This window comes from Saimiri boliviensis, chromosome 2, assembly GCF_048565385.1.
Source record: "Saimiri boliviensis isolate mSaiBol1 chromosome 2, mSaiBol1.pri, whole genome shotgun sequence".
In the NCBI taxonomy this organism is placed as follows: domain Eukaryota; kingdom Metazoa; phylum Chordata; class Mammalia; order Primates; family Cebidae; genus Saimiri; species Saimiri boliviensis.
In genome coordinates this window covers 54,009,532-54,032,583 of record NC_133450.1, presented here as the reverse complement: position 1 = coordinate 54,032,583, position 23,052 = coordinate 54,009,532, and the positions used below count along the sequence as shown (strand labels likewise).

Genomic DNA, 23,052 nt, shown 5'->3' with positions numbered 1-23,052 from the left:
GACAATGAATGTTTCTGAATTCTACATTTTAATATCTGAAGTTCTATATCTACTTAAAGAGCATGATCCTGGTCCATTACAAAAACAAAACAGTTGACATATTGTTTCAAATAAATTTCATTCAACGAATAGGTAATTAAATGCACTAGGGGAGTTCAAAATTCTTGGTAAAGTGAATTGTTACCACTTGATTTTTTTTTTTTTTTTTTTTTTTGAGACGGAGTTTCGCTCTTGTTACCCAGGCTGGAGTGCAATGGCGTGGTCTCGGCTCACCGCAACCTCCGCCTCCTGGGCTCAGGCATTCTCCTGCCTCAGCCTCCTAAGTAGCTGGGATTACAGGCACGCGCCACCACGCCCAGCTAGTTTTTTGTATTTTTAGTAGAGATGGGGTTTCACCATGTTGACCAGGATGGTCTCGATCTCTCGACCTCGTGATCCACCCGCCTCGGCCTCCCAAAGTGCTGGGATTACAACCACTTGATTTTTTTCAGCCAGTCCAGATGTTCAAAGTCTACATTGTATTTGCTTAGTGAAGTGCATCTACACAGAATAGAACAAACAGTGAATGACTTTAAAGCTTTTGTTAGGCTCTGTGTGACTATCTCATTAAGCTCTGTGAAAATAGTCCTCCAGCAGAATAAACTGTTTCCCAGGGACCCATGGGAACTGTCCTTAAGTGACCCAGAAAAAAAAAGTGTTACTCTGATATACCTATTAATAATGTCTTCCAATTATGCAGATGATTGCTTTGTCCCAAGGCCAAACTGGGACTGAAATGTTAGCCCCTTGATTCAGACAAGCTCACTAGACCCAGAAGCCAGAACTTGGGTGAGACAAAGTGAGAATGACAGCCAGGTACGTATAGAAAGATACAGCTGAGAAGCACAGGTGGCTACATGAAAATGGCCTGCAAAACTCTCCTGTTGTACTCACTGAGGGCAATGAAAGCCTTAGTGCCTTTGAAAATGTCCCAAGATGACTTTCTTTGAGATAGAAGGAAATCTAATTTTAACACATGAATTGGTTTGGGGATCAAGCTGCTCTGTGGACTGCGCCATCTGTAGCAAGTAGATGATCTGCAGTTCAGATGTCCCCTTGAGCAACTGCCCAATTGTTTTGAAATTCAGATCAGAATTTACTGCTAAATCATATAAATCACTGACATCCCCACATTACAAGGACAAGGTCCTCCAGCAAGTCAATTTCCCAACATCCTGGAAACGAGTTGCTCAATGAGGTCATTGTATACTGGGGGCATGTGACTGCCCTGCCTGTGTATCTGTGTATCTGACTCAAACCCTAATAATCATGCAGTTTTCTGGCACTATATAGGGGAACTACAGACAAAATCCAATGTGAGGCAAAGGGCTGAAAGCTGACTTCCCCCTGGAATTATGTGACTTCTTTAAAATAAGAATCCAGCTGTTGTTTACATCTTGATTTAGTTTATGAGCAACTTGTACACCCAGGTGAGGCCAAGAGTAATGGCATTTAGGCCATATGCCAGGTAAGTAGGGACTAAAAAATACCCAATATGCTAAGCCCATGGAATAAACATGGGCAAACACTCTGCAATGCTGACATTTGAAATAGGAGGAAGCAAGAAAGGCCCAGACTGTTGGTGTATTAATGTAGTGAGCTGAGAATGACTACTGAAAGATGGTCTTACCTTCAGGCTGTAATGACTTGACTGACTCTAAAGATCCTAAAGCAACCTGTTTTCTTTCATGAGCCCCCTAAGGTTAAGCTGACATGAACTAGAAACAATCTCCCAAAGAGCGGAGTTACCGAAGTCCACTTTCTCCCAACCTAGAAACCTAAGAGCCTTTCTGAATTTTCACATAATGTGGATTGCAAATGAAAATCACAAGGCTCCTGGAATATTACTGCCACTTGAAATCAACTTTTTAATTAAAGTAATTGAAATGGGGACGGGTGCAGTGGCTCACACCTGTAATCCCAGCACTTTGAGAGGCCAAAGCAGGTGGATCACCCGAGGCCAGGAGTTCAAGACCAGCCTGACCAATATGGTGAAATCCCATCTCTACTAAAAATGCAAAAATTAGCTAGGTGTGGTGGCATCTGCCTGTAATCCCAGCTACTTAGGAGACTGAGGCAGGAGAAGCACTTGAACACAGGAGGTGGAGGTTGCAGTGAGCCAAGACTGTGCCACTGTACTCCAGCCTGGGCGACAGAGTGAGATTCTGTCTCAAAAATAAACATCAAATAAATCAAAAATAAATAAAATCGAAGTGATTGAAATGTTTATGGGTCCAACATTGGGATTTAATTTTTTTTTTTTTTTGAGACGGAGTTTCACTCTTGTTACCCAGGCTGGAGTGCAATGGCGCGATCTCGGCTCACCGCAACCTCTGCCTCCTGGGTTCAGGCAATTCTCCTGCCTCAGCCTCCTGAGTAGCTGGGATTACAGGCACGCGCCGCCATGGCCAGCTAATTTTTTGTATTTTTAGTAGAAATGGGGTTTCACCATGTTGACCAGGATGGTCTCGATCTCTTGAACTCGTGATCCACCCACCTCGGCCTCCCAAAGTGCTGGGATTACAGGCTTGAGCCACTGCGCCCGGCCTGGGATTTAATTTTTTTTAGATGGAATCTCTCTGTGTTGCTCAGGCTGGAATGCAGTGGTGCGATCTCAGCTCACTACAACCTTTGCCTCCTGGGTTCGAAAGATTCTTGTGCCTCGGCCTCCTGAGCTGCTGGGAGTATAGGCACATGCACCATATCCAGCTAATTTTTTTGTGTTTTTAGTAGAGACAAGGTTTTGTCATGTTGGCCAGGCTGGTCTCATACTCCTAACCTTAAGTGATCTGCCTGCCTCAGCCTCCCAAAGTGCTGGGACTATAGGCGTGAGCCACTGCTCCCAGCCCCAACACTGGAATTTTGAACTCTGGATCATAAAATACTTTTCCATATGAAGATTTTAACACCACAGTGGCAGTCAAATAATCCTTTAATAAGTGAGAAACTGAGCAGCATAGAGTCAAATGGAATCTCAAAAGGAATTCCAGGGCAGAGACAACAGCCTAGAAACTACAATTTTTAACTGCAGACTTGGGTCTCGGATCCCTTCGTTTCTCATTTTATTTCTCTTTTTAAAAAAGATTCTAGCTAAGTAAAGTGTTCTTTAATAAAATAGGTAGGGTGGGAAAACTTGTTCTCTCATTATTCATAAGTTAATTTCCCACCAAATTAGATAAGCTGCCAAGGGCCACTGTGTTCACATTTCCCCCAGAAAACACTACCATATAGAAGGCTATCATCATGAAGATTCAGCATAGTCCTGGAGACATTCTTCTTGTAGTACAGTCTGTTCATTTTTTTTTTTGAGACAAGGTCTTACTCTGTTGCCCAGGCTGGAGTACAGAAGCACAATCTGGGCTCACTGTAGCCTCGACTTCCTGTGTTCAAGTGATCCTCCCATCTCAGCCTCCTAAGTAACTGTGACCAGAGGCATGCACCAACACACCCATCTAATTTTTGTATTTTTTGTAGGAATGTGGTTTCACTATGTTACCCAGTGTGTTCACTAGGTTGCAGTGAGCCGAGGCTGTGCCACTGCACTCCAGCCTGAGCAACAGAGTCAGACTCTGTCTCAAAAATAAATTAATAAATTAAATAAAACTGAAGTGATTGAAATGTTTATGGGTCCAACATTGGAATTTTATTTTTTGGCCTCCCAAAGTGTTGGAATTACAAGCATGAGCCACCGTGCCTGGCCCTGTTCACATTTTGTCTCCTGCTAATTAGACCACTGAAAAGGACTGTTTTCATTTCCTTCCTTCCTTTCCTTCTTCATTTTTTTTCTTTCTTTTTTCTTCCTTTCCTTTCCTTCTTTCCCTCCCTCCGTTCTTCTTCTTTCCTTCCTTTGGTGGAGTCTTCAGGCTGGAGTCCAGTGGCATGATCTTGGTTCACTGCAACCTCTATCTCCCAGGTTCAAGAGATTCTCCTGCCTCAGCCTCCCAAGTACCTGAGATTACAGGCACATGCCACCACGCCTGCCTAGCCAATTTTTGTATTTTTAGTAGAGATGAGGTTTCATCATGTTGGCCAGGCTGGTCTTGAATGCCTGACCTCAGGTGATCCACCCACCTCAGCCTCCCAAAGTGCTGGGATTACAGGTGCAAGCCACCCCACCTGGCTGTAACCCTTTTTTTAAAGTAGGTTTTTGTTAAAGTCCCACCATATTCTGAGAACAACAGGATAGTCAGCTGTGGTTTTGCTTAAAGTTTATGTAGGGTTATGTAAAATTAAATATGAAAATCAGAGTTGGGTCATTATTCTCATTTTTTCCCTAAATCTCTCTTGGTTTTGATAACTTGCTGTCACTATTCCTAACTAGAACAGAATCCAGAATCATGCAACAAAAGGAATAGGGTTAAAGCAGAGAGACCTAGGCCAGGCGTGGTGGCTCAAGCCTGTAATCCCAGCACTTTGGGAGGCAGAGGCAAGTGGATCACGAGGTCAAGAGATCGAGACCATCCTGGTCAACATGGTGAAACCTCGTCTCTACGAAAAATACAAAAAATTAGCTGGGCATGGTGGTGCATGCCTGTAATCCCAGCTACTCAGGAGGTTGAGGCAGGAGAACTGCCTGAACCCGGGAGGCGGAGGTTGTGGTGAGCTGAGATCGCACCATTGCACTCCATCCTGAGTAACAAGAGCGAAACTCCGTCTCAAAAAAAAAAAAAAAAGCAAAGAGACCTGGTAGTGAGGAGTGCTGGAGGATGAATATGGCACCTAGAGGACTCTCTAAGGAAACAGGAAAGTGGTCAAAGCTAGTGGGAGCTAAAAAAAACCTGGAGGCAGAACTGTCAAATCTGCAAGATTCACATCTCCTTCTGGGGTACTGGCTGACTCCTGGGGATTATTCCTATCCAAGACTCCTATCACCCACCACGGCCCTGGCTACAGCTGCCATGCTGGAGAAGGCCCTGGGCCCCTTGTCCCTCAGTGCCTGCCCTTCCCATGGAGAAACGATTGCACACATTCCCTGGGACCCACAGGCCAGTCCTCACTCTCTGGCAATTAGGCTTTCCATTTCACATTTTCAAAAGGAAAAAGGATGTTTAGAAATCTGAATGTGAACTCCACTTTTGAAGAGCATGTTCTCATCAAGACATTCGCAGATACTGTCAAAATTTTTCATCCTTTCTGACTCCTCTAACCAAAGGTATTTCTTTAAAACATCTCCCGTTATTCACAAAAAAGCTTCAACAATACCAAGGCACCATGGTGACAAGTGTTTTATAAATGTTTTATTGGAGACTAAATTGCCACAGTCTACTCCAGATGATTAAGTTTTTAAAAAATATGTTAAATTTAGGCTGGGTGCAGGGGCTCATGCCTGTAATCCCAGCACTTTGGGAAGCCAAGGTGGGCAGATCACTTGAGGTCAGGGGATCAAGACCAGCCTAGCCAAAATGGTGAAACCCTCTGTCTGTTAAAAATACAAAAATTAGCCAGGCATGGTGGAAGGCATCTGTAATCCCAGCTACTCAGAAGGCTAAGCCAGGAGGATCACCTGAACCTGGGAGGCAGAGGTTGCAGTGAGTTGACATAGTGCTGCTGCACTCCAGCATGGATGACAGAGCAAGCCTCTGTCTCACAGAAGAAAAAAAAAAAAAAGAAAGAAAAAAAAAGTCAAATTTAACCTACCCAGTTTATAACTCTAGAGTCAAGAGCCCTGGAAACCCAGAAACTAGTACCAGCTCTGCCCTAAAGTAGCTTTATGGATTGGGACATGTCACAGAACCTCTTTGGGCCTCAGCCTTTTTAATCTAAAAAGTGAGGTTTTAGGCCAGCCAACAGTGACTCACCCAGCACTATGGGAGGCCAAGGCGGGAGGATCACTTGAGCCCAAGAGTTCAAGACCAGCCTAGGCAACATAGTAAAATGCTGTTTTTATTTAAAATTTTTTCCTACATGTATTTTTTTCCTTGACATTTTTGTTTTCTTATTCTGGAAAACGGAGGTGGAACGACTGCTTAAGCCCAAGAATTGAAGCCTGTAGTGAGCTATGATCGCAACACTACACTCAAGCCTGGGCAACAGAGCAAGAAAAAAATTTTTTACATTAATTTAAAGTGAAGTTTTAACCTGATGATTGTGTAAGTTTTCTTCTAGCTCCAAAGTACCTGGCTTCTATGACACTAAATATAACCTTCAGGGAAAGCGGAGCTTGTCTACTCTTTCTGATAATATCAAGCTATTCCTGACTGGGCGTGGAGGCTCATACCTGTAATCCTAGCACTTTGGGAGACCAAGGCAGGTGGATCACCTGAGGTAAGTAGTTGTAGACCAGCCTGGCAAACATGGCAAAACCCTATCTCTATTAAAAATACAAAAAAATTAGCCATGTGTGGTGGTGTGCACTTACAGTCCCAGCTACTCAGGAGGCTGAGGCACAAGAATCGCTTGGAACTGGGAGGTGGAGGTTGCAGTGAGCCGAGATTGTGCCACTGCACTCAGCCTGGGTATCAGAGTGAGACTCTGTCTCCAAAAAAAAAAAAAAATCAAGCCATTCCTGAAGTTGTCACATGCTCCGTCATGCCTCAGAAGAAATTCTTTTGTAATGATTTTAATTAATTAATTACCACTGTAACTTTCTGAGAGAGCATGAAGAAAATTTCAGTTCATTTAGAAGCTGTCACTTCAGTGCTGGATGCCTCCCTGAAGAATTTGTTTGTTCTTGGGGCTGGTATTCCAATAGCCTCAGTTTGAACAAGTATTTTTGCAATTTCTCATTAAATCAGGCTGACGTTTTCTCCTACTTTGAGAAGCCTTATTCTGGTTTCTAGATCTCTAAAAGTATTTCGGATTTTAGGAAGCTGATGGAACTAGAGGTAGAGGCCCCACAGTGGGCCTGATCAAGGCCTGACTGCAAACCGTGGCAGTGCCAATCACTCTTGCCTGCACATCATTGTTCTTCCAGGAAGCACCATGGCAGATGCTAGTGGAGTCACAGAGAGGGCACACAGCATTGAGGTCCTTCCTATGCCCCACCCTCAACTGCAATAAAATGGGCATGAATCAGGGTTCTTTCACACATTTCACCAGAGCTTTAGAGTTCTAGAATCAACTGATCAGGCTTTGAGATTTTAAGAGTTCATAAAATACAGGAATGTTGTAAAGATGATTTTTATTTTTAAAGATAAGGTCTTGCTCTGTTGCAAGACCTTGAAGTGCAGTGGCACAATCATGGCTCACTGCAGCCTCGGCCTCCCAGGCTCAAGTGATCCTCCCACTTCAGCCTCCCTAGTAGCTGGGACATAGGCACACACCACCAATGCCTGCCCAATTTTTAAATGTTTTGTAGAGAGTGGGTCCTCTATGTTGACCAGGCTGGTCTCAATCTCCTAGCCACAAGCAATCCTCCTGCTCTCTGCAAAGTGCTGGGATTACCAGCATGAGCCACTGTGCCCAGCCTAAAGATGTTTTTAAAACCAAGAAAACATTCTAGATTCTAGCCTATATTTGTGGGTCAGGGAGGCACAAGAGTATAAGTAGAGACTCTAGCCTGTTTTTGCTTCTCTCCTGAGGCATGTATGGGGGACCATCCCAGCTACCAGCCTATCCTATCATTCCTGCCCTAGTCTTGGGGTAAAGGTGGAGGATAGGCTTGCAGAGGCTGTTGTGGCAGGCACTGGGCTATGTAGGCACCCTATAAATTCTAGGGCCTAGGAAACTAGAGGTGGTCAACTGCCCATGATGGGGAAGGAGTATTGCGAAGCAGAGCCAGAGTGGGGCCTCTACAGCACAGGGTCCGAGGAGCTCCTGACTGTCCAGGCCTGAAGGCAGTACTGCTGCATTCCATTCTAACCAACATAAACTAAGTCCTTAAGCCTCTTTAAAGGCACCAAATACTGAAAAGGCTGTGGAGGTTTTCTGTACCTTCATGTGTAGAGCAAGTATGCACTGATCTGAAAAGCAGTTGGTGCATCTCCCACACCGTGTTGTTCACTGGTGCCATCTGCTAGCTATTCAGTAGATGGGAGTGGTAGAGACAGCTCCTTTGAATTATGAACTAGCTCCTTTGAATTATGGGAAAAGCAAGCCTGCTGGGGTTCAAGGGCTGAGCCTCTTTTGAGAAGTTCATTAATTGGTTCCTAAAGAAACACCTTAATTCATAAAATTTGAAGTCTTAAATTAATCTACCAAGGTATGTGATGGGGCTAACTCTCCCTATAGAAACAGGCTTCCTGAATCTTCAGGCCTCACTTCAGCCAGGTGGGTAGGATGTGATTGAAGCATGCACAGGAATGTATTCCTAGCATGTGGATGATTTAGGTCACTGACATGTTTGATCCCAAGGGTATAGGCCACTCCACCTGACACCACCGCACCAGAGGATTTCCACTAACTAGAAGGCTTTTCAGCAAGCCAGAGTTTCTTTCTGTCCTGATTTCTTATGCTTAGGTTATTTCTTTTTAAAATCCAGTCTGTCTTGCTCTGTGATGTCAGTCTTACTAGAAGTAGAACAAGTCCATAGTAGGGAGAAATATAAATGGTGCACTGTATTTCTCCAAGTCTAACTGTACAGGCTCTTGGAAACTTCCCTAGCTCTAAAAAATCGGGGGGAAAGACTCTGGAGAAAAAGACAAGGCAGGGACGTTCCTGGGAATTGATGAGGTTTTGGCTTCCTTCTCCTGTACCAAAACCAAGCCTTAAGTCATGTATGTCCCATGTGGACTGACAGCCTAAGCAAACACAAAAAAGATGATATACCATCAGTGGTGGATGAACTAAATCCAGGTTGCCATTACAGTAGTTTGCTTGTTTTCAATCTTCAAGGCCTAAGGAAGCTTTCCTGGCAGAGCATATATAAGCAGTGCTGGCTGCTCCAAGCAGTGCCCAGCTGCATGCTACCACAGAGTGATGTAGAATGTCTATGGCCCTACACAGATGGAGCAGGAACTGTAGTTGAGCCTCTAGAAGGTTCCCTAGTCTTTCTGCTGTGTAACTAGTCTGTAGAGGTCTTCCTTGGACATGTGATGGTTAAAAAAGACTATGTATGAAACAGAGGAGAGTTACAGGTTTTTAATTTGATATTTTTCAGATGGCTGAGGTGGTACCCTTTTAAGAATGTCAACAGTTTGGGAGTCCAAGGCAAGAGGATTGCTTGAGCCCAGAAGTTTGAGACCAGCCTATGCAACAGAGTGAGACCCCATCTCTACAAAAAATAAATTAAAAAATTAGCTGGGTGTTGTGGTGCAAGCCTGTAGTCCCAGCTACTAGGGAGGCTGAGGCAGGAGAATTGCTTGAACCCAGGAAGCGGAGACTGCAGTGAGCCAAGATCGCACCACTGCACTCCAGCCTGGGTGACAGTGCAAGACTCTGCCTTAAAAAAGAAAGAAAGAAAGAAAGAAAGAAACCAGGTAAAATAAAGGGAAAACTGTACCTTGGTGTAAAATTTTAATTCAAACAAGAACGCTGAAGATCATCACCCAGACCTATTCTGCACAGCAAAAGGACACAAAGACAAGTATACCCATCTGTACTTCTAATAAATATCTAGTCAATATATGACACCTCAACACAACTCATCCAACTATAATACATACCCCGTCACCTCTGATTCATGTTTACTCTCTCGATATCTAGGTCTTGTAAGACTCTCTTCCTGTTTTACGTGTAAGGTAATTCAGCTCAGTTAACTAAAGTCATGGCAACACCAACTATTAAGGCTGAGCAGGTGTTAAAGCTCTTCTAATCTTAATTCTCTCATTTTAAGACAGGGGGGTTATGTGTCTTGTCTAACACCCACGTCTGTCCCATATGGGCTGACAAGAAGGGCTTTCTTAAGCATAAGCAAACACAAAAGTGTCAGTGGCAAGACCAAAAGTGGAAATTTGAGTTCTGTACTCCCAGTGAAGTGTCTCTTGGCCCTTGCTATCTTCCTGATGACTTTTTAAATCAAAAAGCTTTTTTTTTACTTGTACCTTGTATAAGTAGGAAAATATTTATTTTGAATTGCTTTGACTGGCTTAAGATAGAATATTACAGGCTGAATAAAAATATACTGTAATATATAGACCACAATGAATGAAAATACACCATAATATACAACGTGGTCTGTGTATCACAGTGTATTTTTATTCAGCATGCTAAAACCTATAAAGGGATTTATTATGATCCCTTCTAGGTCACAGGGATCATAGATTTGGGTCATTCACCACTAGAGGGCACTCAGATTTTCCCAGTTAGTTTACAGAGGCTTCCAACTCCAGTGTACAAAAAGAATTTTATCAATACAGAGACATTTCCTATCAATAGTAACAAGTAAATAGCCATATCCCCAGAAATATTAAGTGAGTGCAAACATACTAGTTCTGGGCATTTATGTAAGTATATATATACATTTAAAAATATAAATTAGGCCCGGCACGGTGGCTCACACCTGTAATCCCAGAACTTTGGAAGGCCAAGGCAGGTGATCACCTGAGGTCAGGCATTTAAGACCAGCATTGCCAACATGGTGAAACCCAGTCTCTACAAAAAAAAAAAAAAAAAAAAAGTTAAAAAAATTAGCCGGGAGGCTGAGGCAGGAGAATCACTTCAACCCAGAAGGTGAAGGCTGCAGTGAGCTGCAAGCACGCCACTCCACTCTGGCCTGGGCAACAGAGTGAGACTATATATAGATATAGTATGTATATGTATGTAGGTGTATTTTATATATGTTTATAGATAATATATATATATATATAAATATGTGTAATATATAATATATATATTATATATAAAATACACCTACATACACATACATACACACACACACACACACGCACACACAAAATTTTTTTTCTTTTTTTTTTTTTTTGAGACAGAGTCTCACTCTGTCGCCCAGGCTGGAGTGCAGTGACATGGTCTCAGCTCACTGCAACCTCTGCCTCCTGGGTTCAAGCAATTGTCCTGTCTCAGCCTCCCAAGTAGCTAATATTACAGGCACCCACCACCACACCCAGCTAATTTTGTATTTTTAGTAGAGACAGGGTTTCACCATGTTGGCCAGGCTGGTCTTAAACTCCTGACCCTCAGGTGATCCGCCTGCCTCGGCCTCCCAAAATGCTGGGATGACAGGCATGAACCAATGCACCCAGCCTTAAAATTTTTTTTGGAGAGTGTCACTCTGTCACCCAGGCTGGAGTGCAGTGGCACGATCTCAGCTCACTGTAACCTCTGCTTCCTGGGTTGAAGGGATTCTTGTGCCTTAGCCTCCCAAGCAGCTGGGACCACAGATGCGTGCCACCATGCCTGGCTAACTTTTGCATTTTTTTTTTTTTTTGAGACGGAGTTTCGCTCTTGTTACCCAGGCTGGAGTGCAATGGCGCAATCTCGGCTCACCGCAATCTCCGCCTCCTGGGCTCAGGCAATTCTCCTGCCTCAGCCTCCTGAGTAGCTGGGATTACAGGCACGCGCCACCATGCCCAGCTAATTTTTTTGTATTTTTAGTAGAGACGGGGTTTCACCATGTTGACCAGGATGGTCTCGATCTCTCGACCTCGTGATCCACCCGCCTCGGCCTCCCAAAGTGCTGGGATTACAGGCTTGAGCCACCGCGCCCGGCCAACTTTTGCATTTTTAGTAGAGATGGAATTTTGCCATGTTGGCCAGGCTGGTCTGGAACTCCTGATCTTACATGATCCACCTGCCTTGGCCTCCCAAAGTGTTTGAATTACAGGTATGAGCCACTGAGCCCATCTACATACACACATGCGCACACGTGCGCACACACACACATATATAATACACCTCTATACACATATACACACACATATATATAATTTTATATATATGTGTATATATATAATTATATATATATATATGTGTATGTATATATATATATAAATTAGACACTATGCCCAGAACTAGGTTTGCATCCACTTAATATTTTAATACTTCTGGCAAAATGTGAAAAATAGGTGTTTGTGCATGTACACACACATACATATACATGTATTATATATACATATAAATATATAATTCATATGTATTTGTTATATTCTAAGGATATTTTATATATATTACTAAACATTTGTTATAATTAATTTACTATTTTAGTAAATTAATTGATGTGTTCTTTTTCTTCTTCTTTTTTTTTTTTTTTTTTTTTTTGAGATGGAGTTTTGCTCGTTACCCAGGCTGGAGTGCAATGGCGCAATCTTGGCTCACCGCAACCTCCGCCTCCCGGGTTCAGGCAATTTTCCTGCCTCAGTCTCCTGAGTAGCTGGGATTACAGGCACGTGCCACCATGCCCAGCTAATTTTTTGTATTTTTAGTAGAGACGGGGTTTCACCATGTTGACCAGGATGGTCTCGATCTCTTGACCTTGTGATCCACCCGCCTTGGCGTCCCAAAGTGCTGGGATTACAGGCGTGAGCCACTGCGCCCGGCCCCCTGATGTGTTCTTAAAGGACTAAAGTGGTAGGTAGATTTTTGAAGTAAATAATTGGCTTAAAAGTTAACTTGCCTCCCAAACACTCACACAAAATCTAGAGGGCTCCTGCCAAAATCTGTGGGCCTGCAGTATTCTAAGTAAATCATGCTTGTTTTGAGGGTCCTTGGATATTGTGTTTTAAATGAGATAGAAGAAAAGGACAAACGGAGAACTTTCTCTGCTATCAAGGAAATGAATGCAAGCCAGGCAATTTCTTTAACCTTCCAGTTTATCAATACTGAAGGCCTTATCCAGTCACTAGGGCATTTCTAGAGATTTATACCTGGAACCCTAGAAATTCAGTTTCTGTAGGGGGACTAAACACTTTTTTGGCTGTGTTAAATTTTGAAAAAGCCTATTTTGTATGCTTAAAGGAAATTAAATTAATAAGCAATAGTTATTAACTGCTATGATAGCACTGTCCTGCCTGGAAAAAAAAAATCTTAAGAATCGTCTTGCTGGGTATGGTGGCTCATGCCTATAATCCCAGCACTTTGGGAGGCCAAGGTGGGTGGATCACCTGAGGTCAGGAGTTTGATACCAGCCCAGCCAACATTATGATATCTCATCTCTACTACAAATACAAAAATTAGCTAGGTGTGGTAGCAGGTGCCTGTAATCCCAGCCACTTGGGAGGCTGAGGCAGGAGAATCGCTTGAACTCAGGAGGCGGAGGTTGCAGTAAGCCGAGATCTCACCATTGCACTCCAGCCTGGGCAACAAGAGCGAAACTCCACCACACACACACACACAAATCATCTTGTTGAAGAAGGGTGATAAGGTGGGGGAGGCATTCTGCAGAACACCTGTACCTCCAGCTGTCTGGTCATGGTTGTTGGTAATGAACACTCTGGATTCTGCTGAACAGTTTTCCTGCCCCACAGCACTTACCTCATAAGTACTAGAATGTGCTTGCCAAGTACTGTGGAAAACGGTATTGTAAAAGGATACATCTAATTCACTCTGAAAAAGAGAAAAGGAGTGCAAGGGTGAGAACAAAGATACTGTGATCCGTTGCTCTTAGCAGAGTCAGAATGAGGAGACTTCTGCGTCCATAGCAGTGACATCTCCTACCTGCTTCTTGGCTTGGAGGCCACAGCAGTCTGACTCTGCAAAGGCCCCGAGTTTGGGACTGTAATTTTTTTGAAATTGGCTGTAGTTCAAAGGAATTTTACAAGCCAGTACGATTCATCTTTAGAAAGTAGAGAGAAAAATAAACTAACTTAATCTTTACAGATATAGGTAATTTGATGTGTAAATCTGAGACCTTAACAATGTGCCACACCCTTTCAACCCACTGATGTTACTTCTGGGAGTTTATCCTAATGAAAAAATTAGACAATGGCACAATGATATACGACAGGATATTCAGGGTAATGGTGTTTGTAATAGCAAATTATTGATAATAACCTAAGTATCTATCAAAGGGCATATCCACAAATGACGATGTAGACATATAAGTACTCACATATTGTTAAATAAAAAAGCAAGTTATAAAATGCATACATAGTATTATCCTTTTTTTTTTTTTTTTTTTTTTTTTTTTGGAGGCAGAGTCTTGTTCTGTTGCCAGGCACCAGGCTGGGGTGCAGTGGAGTGATCCCGGCTTACTTCAACCTCTGCCTCCAGGGTTCAAGCAATTCTCCTACCTCAGCCTCCCCAGTAGCTGAGACTACAGGTATGTACTACCACACCCAGCTAATTTTTGTATTTTTTAGTAGAGACGGGGTTTCACCATGTTGACCAGGTTGGTCTCAATCTCTCGACCTTGTGATCCACCCACCTAGGCCTCCCAAAGTGCTGGGATTACAGGCTTGAGCCACCGCGCCCGGCGGTCTTGATCTCTTGAACTTGTGATCCGCCCGCCTCAGCCTCCCAAATTGCTGGGATTACAGGCGTGAGCCACTGCGCCCGGCCATAGTATTACCCTATATATGTATGTATAAAGGTCAAGATACATATGATTATATAGCTACAAACAGACACAGAAAGTCTAAAAGGAAATGTACCTAACAGCAGTTAGCAGTAACTGATGAGCTTACTGATGATTCTCTCACTTAAAAATTTTTATTTTATTTATTTATTTTGAGACAGTCTAATTATTTTGAGACAGTCTGTCACCCAAGCTGGAGTGCAGCGGCATGATCTTGGTTCACTGCAACCTCCGCTTCCTGGGTTCAAGCGATCCTCCCACCTCTGCCTCCCAAGTATCTGGGACTAGAGGTATGCATTACCACACCCAGCTAATTTTTGTATTTTTTTGTAGAGACAAGGTTTTGCCATGTTGTCCAGGCTGGTCTTGAATTCCTGAGCTCAAGCGATCCACCTGCCTTGGCCTCCCAAAGTATGGGATTACAGGTGTGAGCCATCATCCCTGGCCAAAAAATACATTACTTTCTTTAGAGCAGTTTTAGGTTGACAGCAAAACTGAGGGGGAGATATGCAGACATCCCATGCCCTCTGCCTCTCTGAGTGTGCAGCCTCCTCCCATGGTCAGCATCCCCCACCACAGTGGTACATTTGTTAAAATGGACAAACCTGTATCATTCTCACCCAAAGCCCACAGTTTACAATAGGGTTCACTCTATTAGGGTGTTGTATATTATATGGGTTTAGACAAATGTATAATTACATGTATTCACTTTCCTCTTTCTCTTTGTGCATATATAATATATATATATATATATATATATATATATATATATATATATATGGAGAGAGAGAGAGAGAGAGAGAGAGAGAGAGAGAGAGTCTCACTCTTTCGCCAGGCACCAGGCTGGACTGCAGTGGCAAGATCTCGGCTCACTGCAACCTCCACCTCCCAGCTTCAAGCAATTCTTCTGCCTCAGCCTCTCGAGTAGCTAGGACTACAGCCACCACACCCAGCTAACTTTCTTTGTATTTTAGTAGAGATGGGGTTTCACAATGTTGGCCAGGATGGTCCCAATCTCTTGACCTGTGATCTGCCCACCTTGGCCTCCCAAAGTGCTGGGATTACAGGCGTGAGCCACAGCGCCCGGCCTGCTTATGTGTTTTTTTTTTTTTTTTTTTTTTTTTTTTTTTTTTTGAGACGGAGTTTTGCTCTCGTTACCCAGGCTGGAGTGCAATGGCACGATCTCGGCTCACTGCAACCTCCGCCTCCTGGGTTCAGGCAATTCTCCTGCCTCAGCCTCCTGAGTAGCTGGGATTACAGGCATGCGCCACCACGCCCAGCTAATTTTTTGTATTTTTAGTAGAGACGGGGTTTCACCATGTTGACCAGGATGGTCTCGATCTCTTGACCTCGTGATCCACCCGCCTCGGCCTCCCAAAGTGCTGGGATTACAGGCTTGAGCCACCGCGCCCGGCCTGCTTATGTGTTTTAAAATTTTTTTAATAAAATAGATATTTATGTAATGAAAAAAGCATGGAGGAAGAAAAAAGTAGAGAATTAATTTAAAATATGAAAGGACTTAAGGTTTGTCAAATCAGCACTAAAAAATCCCTGATACCACTTCTTCAACAGCAGCAACCCTCACCTCTGGCAAAGCCGCCTCCTTTGAAGCTAACTGGATTGGATTTTTGTTTTAAAAATGTAATGCTGAGATGCTTCTCTCAGCCCCAGACAGCATGAGACTGATCTCCAAATTTAAGATTTGGAAATTCTGGAAGAGTAAAAATAGCCACAGAAAGAATGTTTAAAACTCACAAACCTAAAAATAAATCTAGATGACAAGGCCTTCTCTGTGAGGGGACAGATCCTATTTCTTTCCTGTAGTGTTCTTTTTCCTCTTCCTTTTCTTCTTTTTGTGATGGTTTGATCCTAAGCCAAGTCATTCCTTGGTACCATCCAAGTCCTGCATAATCACCTGGCTGAAATTAAATTCAAATCTTTACTTCTGTGGTTTATGTGGTCACTGACTCTCCCTAAAATTATACCTATAATTCAGCAATGTGCTATTTATTCTCAGTTACTGAATATAATAATAATAATTGTAAAAACCTTAGCAATGATAGTACTTGTACCCACTTTTATTCTCCTAGGTTTAGAACATTATTATTTTGGGAAATTATATTATTCTTCAAGGGTGTCACCTTGAAATGGCTAATCATGGTCAGCTCTGATCACAGAGCAACCAGTCCGTCTAAACAAGAGAGGTGTCATCACAAGATAAGCAGAAGCTAGAGCTACACTGTCCAATATGGTAAACACCAGCCTCATGTGGAGATTTGTATTACGTAAATTTAAAACTTCATTTCCTCAGGTATACTAACTGCATTTCAAGTGCTCAAGAGCCACAACTGGCTAATGCCTACTGTACTGGATGGCACAGGTACAGAACATTCCTATCTCTGCAGAAAGTTTTACTGAACAGTGCTGGTCTATGGTGTTGTTGCCAAGCAATCGGGATACATGTGATATTTTAAAGCCCATCTCTATGTCCTCTGTGTAGGCCGGTCTTTGGAATAAAACCCTATCATTTGCAGAAACATGTATGGAACTGAAGGTCATTATGTTAAGTGAAATAAGCCAGGCATAGAAAGACTAATATCACATGTTCTCATTCATGTGGAAACTAAAAAAGTAGATCTCATGAAGATAGACAGTAAATTGGTGGTCACCAAAAGCTGGGAAAGGAAGAGGGAAAGAAGAAATGAAGAGAGGTAGATTAATGGGTACAAATATGGAATTAGATAGAAGAAATAAGACCTAGTATTTGATAAATCAGTAGGGTGACTATGGTTAACAATAATCTATTGTATATTTCAAAATAGCTAAGAGAATAATTCAAATGTTCCTAGCATAAAGAAAATACAAATATTCAGCCAGGCACGGTGACTCATGCCTGTAATTGCAGCACTTTGGGAGGCCGAGGCGGGTGGATCACCTGAGGTCAGGAGTTCAAGACCAACCTGGCAAACAAGGTGAAACCTCGTCTATATAAAAATTAGCCAGGTGTGGGGGCATGAGCCTGTAATCCCAGCTATTTGGGAGGCCGAGGTGTGAGAATTGCTTGAACCCAGGAGGCAGAGGTTGCAGTGAGCCGAGATCGTGCCTTTGCACTCCAGCCTGGGCAACAGAGTGAGACTATGTCTCAAAAAAAAAAAAAAAAGTCAGAAATATAAATATTTAAGGTGATGGAGATCCTAATTATCCTGATTTGGTTTATACATTATATGAATGTATGGAATTATCACATGTATCCTGAAAATATCTACATCTTTTATGTATCAATATAAAAAATAAAAATAAAAAACTTACTAAGAAAAAAAGAAAGACCAGTGGGTAGAGGGGGATAATGAGGGGGAAATGCTAACGGGTATGATGTTTCTTTGTCAGGTGATGAAATTTCCTAAAATCCTCCCACTTCATCCTCCTACCTGGCACTACAGGTGCTTGCCACCATAGCCAGCTTAATTATACACTTTAAATGGGTGAACTGTATTATACATAAAATATATTTCAATACAGCTATTAAAATGGCTTTAAAAAAGACTTTTGAAAAAGAGCTCACATATTTCCTTAAGGGTTTGGATGGAAATGTTTCTTGAGGTGAAAAGGGTACTGGTGTCTTAGGAAAGAAAGCAGAAAGAAGAAAAGAGACGGCAAATTAGATCGCAAAAGCTCCTAACTGGGAGAAAAATAAACGAGGGTTTTTATTCTGGCTCTTTATAAAGATCGCAGGCGTATATAGGCTTGTAACACTTTGGATAAACCAGAAGGAAAGATAAAGAAAATTTGGCATAATTTAAATTTTAACTTTTACTTATTAATACTCTGTACACACACACACACACACACACACACACACACACACACACACACACTTTTTTTTTTTTGGTGATGGAGTTGCCCAGGCTGGAGGGCAATGGCATGATCCTAGCTCACTGCAACCTCCGCCTCCTGAGTTCAAGTGATTTTCCTGCCTCAGCCTCCCCAAGTAACTGGGACTACAGGTGTGTGTCACCATGTCCAGCTAATTTTTTTTTTTGTATTTTTAGTACAGACAAGGTTTCACCATGTTGGCCAGGCTGGTCTTGAACTCTTGATCTCAGGTGATCAATGTGCCTCAGCCTCTCAAAGTGCTGGGATTACAGGCATGCCTGGTCTTAACACATGTTCTTGATATAGATCCAAAGAGACTCAATTTCTCGGAAACTGGGTTGAGGAAGTAAACCATTTTTTAGCTATTAGACTTACCACTCGGCTGAAATACTCATCTAAAACTTCCACAAAGTTATGAATGAATTCATAAATAGCCATCTCGTTCTGAAATAAAAGAAATAAGGTACAATCAATTTTAGTGTGGCCCTCATGTAAATCAGACATAGAACTTCCCAGTCAGCTTCCAGGTTTTAGAGCATGTGGCTTAGTGAACTGATAATGTGAGGAAAGCAGACTCCACTGATAAATATTCAGAACCACTCTATCACTCCTTTAAAAAATGCTTATCAATCAGGGAAATGTACATAAACCTTTATCAATAGGAGAAATGTAGATAAGCCTTAACCTTTAGGATTTTTTTTTTTTTTTTTTGCCAGGTGTGGTGGCTCATATCTATAATCTAGCACTTCGGGAGGCCAAAGTAAGAGAACGGCTTAGGGCCAGGAGTTTAAGACCAGCCTCGGCAATATAGTGAGACTCAGTCTCCACGAAAAATTTAAAAACTAGCCAGGTGTGGTAGTGTGTGCCTGTAAGTCTCAGCTACTCAGGAGGCTGAGGCAGGAAGATGGTTTGAGCCCAGGAGTTCAAGGTTGCAGTGAGCTATGATGGCCCCACTATACTCCAGCCTGGGAAACAGAGTGAGCCTGGAAACTGAGAGTGGTGGCTCACAATTGTCATCGCCACCACTTTGGGAGGCCGAGGTGGAAGGATCACTTGAGCCCAGGAGTTCAAGATGAGCCTGGGCAACATAATGAGACCTCTTCACTACAAAAAAAATTAAAAATAGGCCAGGCACAGTGGCTCATGCCTGTAATATTAGCACTTTGGGATGCCAAGGTGGGCAGACCACTTGAGGTCAGGCGTTCAAGACCAGCCTAGCCAACATAACCTCATCTCTACTAAAAATGCAAAAATTAGCTAGGCATGGTGGCATGTACTTGTAATCCCAGCTACTAGGAGGCTGAGACAGGAGGATTGCTTGAACCCGGGAGGATCACTTGAACCTGGGAGGCTGAGATTGCAGTGAGCCAAGATTGTGCCACTGCACGCCAGCCTGGGTGACATAGTGGGACTCTGTCTCAAAAATAAATAAATAAAATAAAAACATAAATAAAAGTAAAAATAGCCAGGTATGTTGGTGCATGCCTGTAGTCTCAGGTAGTCGGGATCGTGAGGCTGAGGTGGAAGGATCACTTCAGACCAGGAGGTCAAGGCTGCAGTGAGACCTGAAGGCACCACTGCATTCTAGCCTGGGTGACAGCCTGTCTTAAAAAAAAAATTAAAGAAATATGTATTTTTAAGTCCATGATGCATCTAGCCAGATTAAAATCTTAGTGTCTAGTATTTAGAGTTCTTAGCGACGTTTCCTGACTTTACCACAAATTGGCTGAAGCAATTTTTCAGATTCTTCATGCCATCATTTTTCTATCTATGAAGATGGGGAAACCACTTCAAAGTTTGGTTCGTGGATAAAAACAATGAACCAGTATTTCAGTTAGATCTAAAACATCCTTTGAGGTATTCCACGGTCATAAGTGCTATTGATCAGGGACTGGCATTTGTGAAATAAATCTGAGGAGACGTAATTACAATACAATCATCTTTATAGTTTTCTCTGGCTTTTGATATGTCAGCCCATGTTTAATGCCAAAATCAGTTGGCCCCTATACTTATCTGAGCTGTTTCATTGTGCAAGAGAACAAGGGCAGGGCACTGGTATTGCTTAGGACAGGAGAAGGCATTCTGTGTTTTGGGGATTCTCTATTTTGTAAGCTGCTCATATAATCCAAGAAATATCCCAGATATTTCTCTTCCACACAGCTTTCCCCATCCTTGCTAGAAACCAAGATCCGCTGGGCATGGTGGCTTACGCCTGTAATCCCAGGACTTTGGGAGGCCAAGGCAGGCAGATCATCTGAGGTCGGGTGTTTGAGACCAGTCTGATCAACACGGAGAAACCCTGTCTCTACTGAAAATGTAAAATTAGCTGGTTGTGGTGGCGTGTGCCTATAATCCCAGCTACTCCAGAGTCTGAGGCAGGAGAATCGTTTGAACCCAGGAGGCAGAAGTTGCAGTGAGCTGAGATGACGCCATTGCAAGCCAGCCAGGGCAATAAGAGCGAAACTCTGTCTCAAAAAGAAAAGAAAAGAAAAGAAACCAAGATCCTAGCCAGGCACAGTGGCTTGTGACTGTATTCCCAGCTACTTGGGAGGCTAAGCCAGAAAGATTGCTTGAAGTCAGTTCTAGACCAACCTGAGCAACACAGTGAGACCACATCTCTAAAAAAAATAAAAGGAAAAAATTAGCTGGGCTTGAAAGTGTCAGCCTGTAGTCCCAGCCCAGCTAGTCAGGAGGCTGAGATGGGAAGACTGCTTGAACCCAGGAATTCAAGGTTGCAGTGAGCTATGACTGTGCCATTGCACTCCAGCCTGTCTCTTGGGGAAAAAAAAAAAAAAATCAAGAGAGTCATAATTCTTAAGGAGGCAAATAGAAATTCTTGCATTTTCCAAGGACTGTTCTGTTACCTTACCTCAGTGTCATTAACTCCAACCACAATGAAGAGAGCTGCATACTGCCGATATATCAGCTTAAAATCTTTATATTCAATGAAAGAGCACTAGACAAAACACAATATCAATTACTATGGTTGAGAGAGAGTTCTTTAAAATGTCATGCACAAGTTCTAGGTTCTGATTTGAGTATCTGACAAACATTCCTAGAAATATAGAACATTAAGATGTGACACAACCATTGATGGCCTTCTCACAACATTCAGGGGACCACTTGGAAGCACTTCTAGCGGGAACTGGAGAAGTCCTGGAAAAAAGTCTGAGTGTTCAAATGGGTTCCAACTTGTACTCCTTCTCATTCCTTTGCCTGGCTCTGTGTAGAGCTCAGCAGGCAAAGATAATTAATAATCAGCATTTTAAAGCTCCTCTGAAGCAAAACTAAGCAAATATTAATAAAGAAGATTTTCTTCTGCTCACTTCCTCAAGACTTTTTTGGAAGCAATTAGATATTCTCAGTTTTGTACTACTTAATAGTCATTGAGGAGCCAAATACACAGTGTAAACAAACAAACAAAAATTGTTTGCTTTTCCCTAGGCCCATGAAAAGAACCCATGTAGATTATTTTATATATTATTTAAAGATGCCCTTTTTGTGGCAGACACTAGACAAAAATCTCCCATTGTAAACCTTGCTTCATATGAATTAGTAACTAGCCTACCACCACTGACACATGGATAAAACTCCCTTCTCATTCATTCCTTTTTTTTCTTTTATTTATTTTTATATAATTGAGACGGGATTTTACCATGTTGGTCCGGATGGTCTTGAACTCCTGACCTCAAGCAATCCACCCGCCTCAGCCTCCCAAAGTGCTGGGATTACAGGTGTGAGCCACTGCGCCTGGCCTCATTCATCCCTTCCCTATAGCCTTTGTACAAAGAGCTACAGGAAGGCGCTGAGTGGATGTGAGGTGGAAAGAGGGCAGAAGCACAGGGTTATTCTTCTTCTGGACTTCAGGGTGTGCTTGACCAAATGTGATCGAATATGAACTTTATGGCTTTATGTATCAGGATGTGGTGCTCTTGGGTGCCCAGATGCACCTGGGAATGAAGCTGCAAGTTTTGGTCATGGAAATTCCTCTATGGGAAAGCCATCTGACAGTCTACAAAATGGAAGAATTCAGGCTTTTATTTAAAATTAGGATAAAGGTAAAGAGTACAGAAGCATTCTGTAGCTTTGGGCTCTCTGTAGAGCCAGGGTGATCTCTGCTCAGCTGGATCTTTCAAGGAAAAACAATCTATTTGAAATTTTCTTTAAATTTTTTTTTTTTAGTAGAGATGGGGTTTAACCATGTTGGCCAGGCTCGTCTTGAACTCCTGACCTCTGGTGATCCACCTGCCTTGGCCCCCCAAAGTGCTGGAATTACAGGTGTGATCCACCATGCCTGGCCTTAACCTCCATTTTGGAAGATGGATAGATACGTTGTTTCATATGAATTTTTAATTTCCATTTTCCCCACCTATATAATAAAAGAAGTTAAAATCAAATTTGTTTTTTTTTTTAAATCACTGGCTTCGGCCGGGCGTGGTGGCTCACGCCTGTAATCCAAGCACTTTGGAGGCCAAGGTGGGCAGATCACCTGAGGTCAGGAGTTCAAGACCAGCCTGACCAACATGGTGAAACCCCGTCTTAAAAAAATAAATAATAAAAATAAATAAAATCACTGGCTTCAGTATTATATTGGTGGTATATTTACAAAAATAATAAGCAGAATAAAACCATCCCATTTGAGATTATTATCCTCTGGCACAAAATGGATCTTCAGTATTCACCTCTATACCAATCATCTGACACCTTTATTTTTTGGCTTATAGAAAGCCAGCTGCTACAGGCACTCATCAGAGTTCCGAGGGCTGAATTAATATGAACAAAAACAGAAGTTC

The 23,052-nt window shown here is 42.5% G+C and overlaps 1 protein-coding gene across 10 annotated transcripts in view; it reads right to left on the bottom strand.

Annotated features, from left to right (window-relative positions):
* AP4S1 (adaptor related protein complex 4 subunit sigma 1) overlaps positions 1 to 23,052 on the bottom strand; it is a 66,528-nt gene that overhangs the window by 5,214 nt on the left and 38,262 nt on the right. For 2 of the 10 annotated variants that reach the window (XM_074393317.1, XM_074393316.1), the window contains exons 3-6: positions 21,129 to 21,215; positions 18,635 to 18,703; positions 17,949 to 18,005; positions 13,425 to 16,305 (exon numbers count right to left, since the gene is read on the bottom strand). In XM_074393317.1, the coding sequence (XP_074249418.1) occupies positions 16,138 to 16,305; positions 17,949 to 18,005; positions 18,635 to 18,703; positions 21,129 to 21,215 (381 nt within the window). In that variant the 3' untranslated portion in view covers positions 13,425 to 16,137. The other 8 variants (XM_074393323.1, XM_074393320.1, XM_074393318.1 and 5 more) reach the window with 7 other exon arrangements.